Here is a 9,558-nt window from a genome sequence, read left to right on the forward strand (position 1 = left end):
CTTGCAAACGAACAAACAGGGTCAACAATCGCGAGCACCGCGACCCTGAGACCTCGTTGCTACGCGTGGTTGGAGACCCCCCCACGCCCCCAGCCCAGGCTCCTTTCTCACCTGGGAAACCGCCGGGAGTTGTGCTGGGGGTGGGAACTGGTGTAACCGAACAGCTCCGTTAGCCTTCGCCCCGGAACCCACCCCTGCCTGCTTACCCTCGCGGTGCTCCCGGGGCGATCCCCGCTTCCCCGACGCGGGGCCACGGGAGGCGGCGGCGGCCGAGAGCTAGGCGCCAGGCATCTGCGTGTCTGTCCGTCCGTCTGTCCCACCAGCTCGGGATCCAGGGGGCCGCAGCAGAGGCGGCACGGGCCGGGGACTCTGCAGGGACCGGGGTGCCCCGGAGGGAGTGGTGGTAGTGTAGGAGGAGGCGGTGGCAGAGGGGGAGGAGGTGGGGAAAGAGGAGGAGGAAGAAGAGGAGGAGGAGAAGAAGGAGGAAGAGGAGGAGGAGGAGGAGGAGGAGGAGAAGGAGAAGACGCCGGAGGAAGAGGAGGAGGCGAAAGAGGAGGAGGAGAAGCCGCAGCGGGCGCCGCGGGAGCGAGTGAGCTGGGAGCGCGGGGCGAAGGCGCGGCGAGGCCGGCGGCCTGGCGGGCGCAGGAGGCTCGGCCGAGGCAGCGGCGCCGACTCCGTTCCACACTCGGCCGGGATCCAGGCCTCCGGGTTCCCAGGCGCTCGCCTCCCTCTGACGCACTTTAAAGAGTCTCCCCCCTTCCACCTCAGGGCGAGTAATAGCGACCAATCATCAAGCCATTTACCAGGCTTCGGAGGAAGCTGTTTATGTGATCCCCGCACTAATTAGGCTCATGAACTAACAAATCGTTTGCACAACTTGTGAAGAAGCGAACACTTCCATGGATTGTCCTTGGACTTAGGGCGCCCTGCCCGCCTTTTGCAGAGGAGAGAAAACTTTTTTTTTTTTTTTTGCCTCCCCCGAGAAACTTTCCCCCCCTCTCCTCCCTGCCTCTAACTCCGATCCCCCCCACGCCATCTCGCCAAAAAAAAAAAAAAAAAAGAAAAAAAAAACAAGAAAAAAAAAAAGAAAAAAAGAAAAAGAAAAAAAAAAAGAAAAAAATTACCCCAATCCACGCCTGCAAATTCTTCTGGAAGGATTTTTTTCCCCCTCTCTCCAGGTTGGGCGCGTTTGGTGCAAGATTCTCGGGATCCTCGGCGTTGCCTCTCCCTCCCCCTCCCCCCTCCTTTCCTTTTCCTTTCCTTTCTTTCTTCCCTTCCTCCCCCCACCCCCACCCCAAACAAACAAGTCCCCAATTCTCGTCCGTCCTCGCCGCGGGCAGCGGGCGGCGGAGGCAGCGTGCCGCGGTCGCCGGGAGCCGGGAGCCTCGGGCGCTCGCTCCTCGGCGCAGCATGTTCCAGCCGGCGCCCAAGCGCTGCTTCACCATCGAGTCGCTGGTGGCCAAGGACAGTCCCCTGCCCGCTTCGCGCTCTGAGGACCCCATCCGTCCCGCGGCGCTCAGCTACGCCAACTCCAGCCCCATAAACCCGTTCCTCAACGGCTTCCACTCGGCCGCCGCCGCCGCCGCCGCCGGCAGGGGCGTCTACTCCAACCCGGACTTGGTGTTCGCCGAGGCGGTCTCGCACCCGCCCAACCCCGCGGTGCCCGTGCACCCGGTGCCGCCGCCGCACGCCCTGGCCGCCCACCCCCTGCCCTCCTCGCACTCGCCACACCCCCTCTTCGCCTCGCAGCAGCGGGACCCGTCCACCTTCTACCCCTGGCTCATCCACCGCTACCGATATCTGGGCCACCGCTTCCAAGGTACGTGCCACGTCGCGGGGCTGCAGCGCGCCGCGCGTCCTGCACTGCCCTCGGCCTGCGCCGGGTGGCCGCTTGGCAAGGCCCGGGAGGAGGTTCCTCCAGCTCGCCGGCCCGCGCGCCCCGTTCGGAAACTGGGCGACGAGGGGCCCGGCGTGGTGCTGGTCCCCAGTCTCCGAAGCTGCGGCCGCTTTGGGGGCTGGCCTGGGGCCGCTCGACCCCTTCGAGAGGGACGTACACGGAGACGTTGTCTCCGAGCGTCTCTCCGGTCGAGCCAGGCTGGGACTGCCTTCTCTGAGCGCCGGCCGCCTCAGAGTCCCGGAGCCCGCGGGGTACCCAGGCTCTCCGTCTCCCCCGCGATGCCCTTGCTGCCCTAGCTCCGAGGGGCACGGCCACGGCCGGGCCGCCAGGTTCGCCTTCGACTGCGTAAGATCCAGCTCGCCGCCCACTCCTTGCCCCTTCAAGCCTAGACCCGTGACTTCTCAGTTTCCGACCCTCTTCGGGCGGCGAGGGGACCCTCGCGCCCCCAGGGCAAAGTCAAGGGGTTTGTTTTTTCTTTTCTTTTTCTTTTTCTTTTTGGAGGCCTGGGGAGGGTCCTGGAACCCGCGCGGGTAGTAACCTCGGTAGATCGGCGCTCTCGCCAAGACCTGCTCAAACGGGGCGCCGAGCGTCCTCGGCGGGGAGGCAGGTTCGGTCTGGTTTTTGTTTGTGATTTTGTTTTTCTTTTAAAAGAAATGAACCGGATCGGGAGACGGGCTGGATGAAAAGATCTGTTTGGGTGTTTTCCTTTCTTGCTATTTTTTTTTATTTGTTTGTTTTTTTTTCTCTGGGCGGGGGTAGGAGGAAAGTTAAAACTCCAGAAAAGAGGCCGAGTAATTAGTTTAGCGGTCGGAGCCGGGGGGGAAAAGACTTACCTCCCCCGACAGCCGATCAATACTCGGTGGCTTGTCCATTCATTAACCCTTTGCGTTCCTGCCAGAGCCTAAGATCCGGGGGTTGCCACCACCCCCCCCCCAATAAAGAACAGAACAAAACAAAACAAAAACAACCTTTCATCCTAATCCCGGGACCCGATTTGCCCCCATTCTCTCCTAAACTGTCGGTTTTTCTTTGTTTGGGTTTTGAGTGAATCGATTTCCCACCTTTACGAGTGAACCCGAAACTCCTCGGTCTTTGCTCACAAAGTTTAGGGCTCCCTTCCTCATTCTCTGCCAGCTACGCTCTGGGTGTCCCCACCAGGCCCGAAGTGGCCGGGATTTTCTGGGACCCCACACAGTCCCATAGGACGCCCGCAGCTCGGCAACCCCTGGGTTTCGATCCCTTCGCTCGCGTCTGCTCGTTCTCCGGAGCGGGGCAGTGCGGAAGCCGCGTCCTTGGGAGGCAGTGACTGCGGAAACCCGCCACACCCGCCGGCGAAATTTCGGTCCCGGCCGGTCCTCTGTACGTCCCCGGAGGGGAAGAGACTTAGATAATTTAAAATGAAGTCCCCGAGAAAACTCTGGATAGCGGCCCACCGCCTCTCCACTCCGGGGTTAACATTCCCCGAGGTTAGAAAGAAGAGAAAGTTTCTCTGGGTCTTGGGCGCCAATCCCCGGGACTGGCTCTGCTGCCGCTCCTCTGCCCCCGGCGCGGGGCGCGGAGGTGGTGAGGCCCGTGGCGCCAGGGCGGCTGCGAAGCCCGCCGGGGTCAGGAGCCTGGGGACTTGTCCCGCCGGGGCAGCTGCCGGGTGGGTGCCGCGTAGGTACAGCCCTGGTGTTCCGGGCCCGGCGGCTGGGCCGGCGTCCTCTTCGCGCGCCTCCGGAGGGCCCGGGGTGTCCAGGGGCCGAGCCGCACCGGCTGCGTGAAGGCCATGAGCGCCGTGCGCCGCCAGCCCGGCTCGGGAGAAGCGCGCGGCCCGGCCAGGACCGTCCTCTCTAACGGGACTTCTGCTCTGTCCCCGGCAGGGAACGACACAAGCCCGGAGAGCTTCCTTTTGCACAACGCGCTAGCCCGCAAGCCGAAGCGGATCCGAACCGCCTTTTCCCCGTCCCAGCTTCTGAGGCTGGAACACGCCTTCGAGAAGAACCACTACGTGGTGGGCGCCGAGAGGAAGCAGCTGGCGCACAGCCTCAGCCTCACGGAAACTCAGGTGAGCGAGGCGCGCGCCCGGCGACCCCAGCCCGCATCCCTGGCCCCACGCAGCTAGGCCACAAGTGCGGAGCTCGGGGAGGGCCTTTGGCAAAGAAGCCGGCAACTGGTTCCACGTTTGGTTCAGAATGTGTAAGTTTTGAGGTGCCTGGCTTCCCTGGGCTCCAGCAAGGGAGTGGACCCACCCCAGTCTCTGGACAGACGGGCTGAATAGCTCCTTCTGTCTGGCTCGGCAGGACTTACAGCTCCTGGCTAAGACACCTGTGCACTCTTGGTGAGACTTTCTGTTAGAATCTGGGGACCCGGCTGGGTCCAGGAAGAAGGAGAATGCAGAAAGGTGAAAGGGAGGAGACCCTCCCGCAAGGGGCTGAAGTCTAGAGAGGTCTCAGGAGTGGGTTAAGGGCGAGTTCTGTGCCACTGCAGACCCAAGGTTCACACCGAGGGCTCCTGTTACTCTCCTCGAGGGGATCGGAGAACCGAGAGGTAGAGGCTAGACATCCTAGGTGCGTCCTTAAATGAGCGGAACTGAGCTGGAAGGCTGCAGAGAAGGGTTGCCTCCGGGGACCTAGCCCTGCGGCGCCACAGGGCCAGGAGGCGGGCCTGGCTCGGCCTGCTGGGGTCGGGGAGGGGGTTTAGGGCTACAGTAATCGCTACTGTAGGTGGAGCCCCAGGGCGGGGTCAAAGTTCCCGGCAAACAGTAACGTTTTCGGGCAGATTAAGTTGTAACACTTTTTCTGGGAGGCGCAAAGGGGTCGAGGCTTTTGTTTTAAAACGTCCCCCTGGACAAAACCGAGGAGGGCCTCGCGGGTTGGTGCGGGGCCCGGCACAAGGCGCGGCCCGGCTGATTTCTCCTGGAGAGCCGAGGCCGCGGTGGTCTTTGTCCGCCTCGCTGCCCACGCTGCCTGGGCTCTTTGTGTGCGTGTCAAGCCCCGAGCGCACCGACGCGCGCCTTGGGCGAGCGCCGGGGAGAAATGAACCGTCCTCCCCTCAATTAGCAAACTCAAAGCAAATTAAACTCAGCCTTGTTCCAGCTCGGCTTTTTCATGGGGCACTTTGGGGGACTGGGCATTGGGGAGAGCAAGCCGGGACCTGGGCCGGCCTTCTAAAGGGAGGGAGCGGAGTGGGCTTCTGGGGCCTGGGTTGCTGCTTTCCGGATGGGACAGGCCCCGGGGGGCAAGGGAGGTGCTGTCGCCACCATTTCCCCTCGTGGTACCGCCCTGCTGGGAAGCTGGGACAATGTCACTGTCTGGTCTGGTGGCTGAGTGGGGACCCACTGCCCAGCGCCCCCAGGGGTTGATGGGGTTGCTGCCCAGTCCCACATCAGCGCTATCCCCCCTCCCCCAGGACATCTAACAGCTGCTCTGGGGAGATGAGGCCGCCAGCCCCACTCTGGTGGGAAGTGATGTGACCAAGGCTGGAAACTTGGGCCTGGTGGGTCTTGGGGCTGGTCAGGATAAAGGAAGAGAGGGCACTCCGTCTCTTGTCTCCTCTTTCTCAGTTTCTCTCTTACTTCCTCTTTATCCCAAGGTCTTTCAGAAGCTTTCACTTTTGAGTCTCTTTTCCTAGCTGGAAAGGTACAGCTGGGTTGGTCCCCAGGCCTCTGCCTCCCACCATCCCCCCTGGCCTCTTCCAGCACTAACCACCACCCCCCCCCCCCCCGCCCCCAACTTCTGCTCACCTGCAGAAGTGTCCTGGGCAAGGAAGAGAAGCTCAGGTCAATCCTGACCGCCTACCCAGGGCCCGGGCCTTTCAGAGGAGGTGCTATATTTAGGCAATGCTGCCCAAACAGACAAAATACAAAGCACACTGGGTCTTGTACAAGAAAGCTGCTGCAGCCTGGAAGGAGGCCTTCCCTGCCCTAGCTAGGTGGAGGGAGTTAGGGACCTGTCTCTTTTTATTTTTCCTCACTTATTATTGGTGTAGGGGTTTCCCATGCTTTGCAAGGCTTCTGCTCTCAGCAGGATGTGGGTGTGCCATTCAGGGCCAGGCGAGCGGGGGGCACTGCACCTTGGGCCGCCTGGCCTGAGGGAAGCGCCCTGCCAGGGCCCAGAAGAGTAGGGATCCAGGCTTCCTATCTGCCAGCACCAGAAGCTCGGCTCCCAGAAGGGAGGCCTTGGGGAGGCCCGCCCTTTGGAGAGCAGCTGGGGGACAGGACTTCCGCAGTCCCACTCGGAGGAGGAAGAGGTAGGAGGGCGCTGTGGAGGAACTAACGCGCCCCAATCTGCATCTCATCCACAGGTAAAAGTATGGTTTCAGAACCGAAGGACGAAATTCAAAAGACAGAAGCTGGAGGAAGAAGGCTCAGATTCCCAACAAAAGAAAAAAGGGACGCACCATATTAACCGGTGGAGAATCGCCACCAAGCAGGCGAGTCCCGAGGAAATAGACGTGACCTCAGATGATTAAAAACACAAACCGAAACGGACAACCCGGAGCAAAACAGAGACAGGGAGAGGAGGGGTAGAAGAAAAAAACAAACCTACAAAACAAAAACAAACCGCACACACACATTCACCGAAAAAAGGAAGAGGGAGTCAGAGAGATCTTCGGTGCATCGCAGACTTTGAGCAGCGGGGGCGCAGGGTCCTGATCCCAGGCTGCGCGGATATGGCAGAGGACGGAGGCTTCTTGATCAACATGCAACCCTTGTCTAAAGAGGCAGCTGAGTGAGAGAAAGAGAGAGAGAGAGAGAGAGAGAGGGAGAGAAAGAGAGAGAGATCCAAAAGTGGCAAAGCCCAAGGCGCTCTGAACAAGGGAAGCTGTCAGTCAAACGCCAAACCAGCGAGAGAGGATGATTGGCAGGTATTCCGTTTATCACAGTCCTGATTTGTTGTTTTTTTTTTTTTTTTTTAAATAATGATAATAATGATGGTGAAAGAAAACCCCAACCAAGCACAGGACTTTTTTATTTTGCACTTCACAGAGTCCCCCCCCCCATCTTTAAAAATAATTAGTAATAATAACAATCGAAATTCCATATCCAGCCCCATCCCACACCTGTTCAAAAACTTGAATTGCATGTAGCAGTTGTTGGGTGAATGGTACCTAAAGACAGAAAATGAATTGTAATTTTCTTTTCCTTTTAAAGACAGGTTCTGTGTGCTTCTCATTTTGATTTTTTTTTTCTAAGAATGTGGAGTCTGTAAACACTTTTTTATACCTTCTGACGTCAAAGTGATTGTGAAAGGTACACGAAGTAGGCTCAGCGATAGGGGTCCTCTTACAGAGAAATGGGGAGCAGGATGGGGGGCTGGGGGTGGCGGGGGAGGGTGCCCACAAGAGGAGTCAGGACTTGTGCTGGGAAAGAAAAACCCTAAATTAATTCTATTTCTTGAACATTCCCTTTCCTAACATCCCGAAGGCTTAAAACCACGAAGTAAACTCCTTTTGGTGGTTGGAGAGATTGGCCAAATTCAACCATTCGCTGTAAAGGCCATTCCAAACTTTAAATCTATCTGTGGCAAAAACTGAAGGACTGTAGTTAGCGGGATGATGTTAAGTGTGGCCAAGGACATGGCAGCAAGTTTTCAAGCACTGAGTTTCTATTCCAAGATCATAGACTTACTAAAGAGAGTGACAAATGCTTCCTTAATGTCTTCTATACCAGAATGTAAATATTTTTGTGTTTTGTGTTAATTTGTTAGAATTCTAACACACTATATACTTCCAAGAAGTATGTCAATGTCAATATTTTGTCAATAAAGATTTATCAATATGCCCTCAGAGTAGTCGTTTTGAGAAATTGAAGTGAGTTTTTTTTTTTTTTAAGTATCTATAATTTGAGTGTGGTCCTTCCCCAGCGAGGCTCAAGAAACCCAGGCTCCTCACCCACAAAAGGACCAGACTGATGGATTCTTGGGCATTTTAAAGACAGATGAGGGTGGAGAAGGGAGAGGATTAGGAAAACTTAAGTCCTTCAGAAAAGGGATGGGAGAAAAGTTTTCCAACCAGACCTTTGCCCATTACAAGGCTCACTGAGGGAGATCAGTTTGAATTTCAGGTTAAAAATGCTTACCTCTCTTAATTTTCTAGATAAAAAAAAAAAAAACAACCTGGGATATATAGTTATGCATTGAAGAATATTCCCCTAGGATTGGAGGAAACACTTAGCAGAATCACAATCTGGGACTTCTAAATTGTGCTTCTGACTTCAAACCCCAAAGTGCAAGCTCCTCTATCCCATCAGTCTTTTCCTTCCTCCCTCCCTTCCTTCCTTCCTTCCCTTCCCTTCGCTTCGCTTCCCTTCCCTTCGCTTCGATTCCCCTCCCCTCCCCTCCCCTTCCCTCCCCTCCCCTCCCCTCCCCTCCGTTCCCTTTCCTTCCCTCTTTCCCTTCCTCTCGCCTTCCTTCCTTTCCTTCTCTTTTTCTTCCTCCCTTCCTTCTTCCCACCCTTTCTTCTTCCCTTCCTTCTTCCCTTCCTTCCTTCCTTCCTTCCTTCCTTCCTTCCTTCCTTCGTCTCTCTGGCCCCAGTCTGCTGAAGGTGATGAGGCAAGCCCAAGGGCCTCAGCAGCCTTATAAGGCAAGCATTCTGAGAAACCTTCAACTCTTAATTTTAACATTAAAGAAAAAGTTGTAACCAGTCTTGGAGGAAACTTAGCTTTTTTTTTTTCCCCCTCCTCCTTCCCCCTTCTGGGGGTACGAGGTTGTTTTTGCATGCTTCATTTGCTTCTTATCCTGATAGGCTGCATTAATCAGTTTTATTTCCATTGATAGAGAAACCTCGTCTGTTCTGTTCGAGCTACAAAGCGTCCTGCGAGCTTTTGTGAAAGTGCAAATCAGTTTAAGCAATTATCATACCAGGAATATGAAGGGGAAAGAGGAGGCCTTGCCCAGTGGTCTCCTTTAATCTCTTAATCCACGGATCCAGGGGGGCTGCCTGGACATAATTTAGGACAATCTCCCCACCCTTTACACTGTGATAAGGCCAAGTTACAATGCAGGGCAAAAATACAAGCTTTGTTAACATCCTGCCTTGAAAAGTTAAGATTAGACATTCCATGCACGTGTGGGGACTATAGGGCACTATGGAAATTTTTCTTTTTTTTTCCTCCCCTCCTCTCTTCTAAAGTAGAATTCATTCTTGGTTTCTCTCGCTCTCTTTCTTTATCTCTGCCCCGTCCCTCCTTTTTGTCTCCATCTCTGTTCCTCTGGAGCACCCTGGCTGTCCATGGTACATTTTCATGCAGACTGCTCTGGGAAGGTGTGTGTATCGTGGGGAACGTTTGGCCGCAGGAGCATGCCAGGGTGAGGCGAGCTGTTCGGAGAGACCCAGGCGTGCTTCTCAAAGGGACAGGTGCTGCCCTAGGTATCCTGGAAACTCAAGTTGGGTTTCCAGCTGCTTTAACAGGGAGACCTCCCTGTCCGATGGCTGTCCCGGCCCTCGTGCCTGGCAGTCACTGCTGCCCCACCCCACCCCCTTTTCTTAAACAAGTTACCTTCTCCTTTCCACACATTTCCCCAAACCCAGAATGCCTCAAACATGGAGCACAGGCTAAAATTCTGACTGGCCTTTGCAGAAAAAAAAAAAAAAATCCCCCCCATCTTAATAAAAGGCTTATTTCTGCAGCAACCATCTACTTTTTTTTAAGTACAAGAAAAGGGAAAAAGTGGCAAAGA

At 56.0% G+C, this 9,558-nt stretch overlaps 1 protein-coding gene across 2 annotated transcripts; it reads left to right on the forward strand.

Annotated features, from left to right (window-relative positions):
* Positions 1-955: 955 nt before the first annotated feature.
* EMX2 (empty spiracles homeobox 2) lies at positions 956-7,661 on the forward strand. 2 transcript variants are annotated; one of them, XM_019459577.2, is made up of 3 exons: positions 1,066-1,819; positions 3,760-3,944; positions 6,182-7,661. In XM_019459577.2, exons 1-3 carry the CDS (start codon positions 1,411-1,413, stop codon positions 6,347-6,349), a joined length of 762 nt encoding a protein of 253 aa, XP_019315122.1. In that variant the 5' UTR covers positions 1,066-1,410; the 3' UTR covers positions 6,350-7,661. The 2 variants fall into 2 exon arrangements, with proteins under 2 accessions (XP_019315123.1, XP_019315122.1); XM_019459578.2 differs by lacking the exon at positions 3,760-3,944 and having other exon boundaries at positions 956-1,819; positions 6,182-6,285.
* The last annotated feature ends 1,897 nt before the right edge of the window (positions 7,662-9,558 follow it).

This window comes from Panthera pardus, unplaced genomic scaffold, assembly GCF_024362965.1.
Source record: "Panthera pardus isolate Hobbes unplaced genomic scaffold, ASM2436296v1 HiC_scaffold_22, whole genome shotgun sequence".
NCBI lineage: Eukaryota > Metazoa > Chordata > Mammalia > Carnivora > Felidae > Panthera > Panthera pardus.

Excerpts from the sequence above, each read along its gene's own strand:
- EMX2 (XM_019459577.2), top strand. The coding sequence starts at position 1,411 with ATGTTCCAGCCGGCGCCCAAGCGCTGCTTCACCATCGAGTCGCTGGTG. Across the intron at positions 1,820-3,759 it reads TCTGGGCCACCGCTTCCAAG|GGAACGACACAAGCCCGGAG; the intron begins GTACGTGCCACG and ends TGTCCCCGGCAG. Across the intron at positions 3,945-6,181 it reads TCAGCCTCACGGAAACTCAG|GTAAAAGTATGGTTTCAGAA; the intron begins GTGAGCGAGGCG and ends TCTCATCCACAG.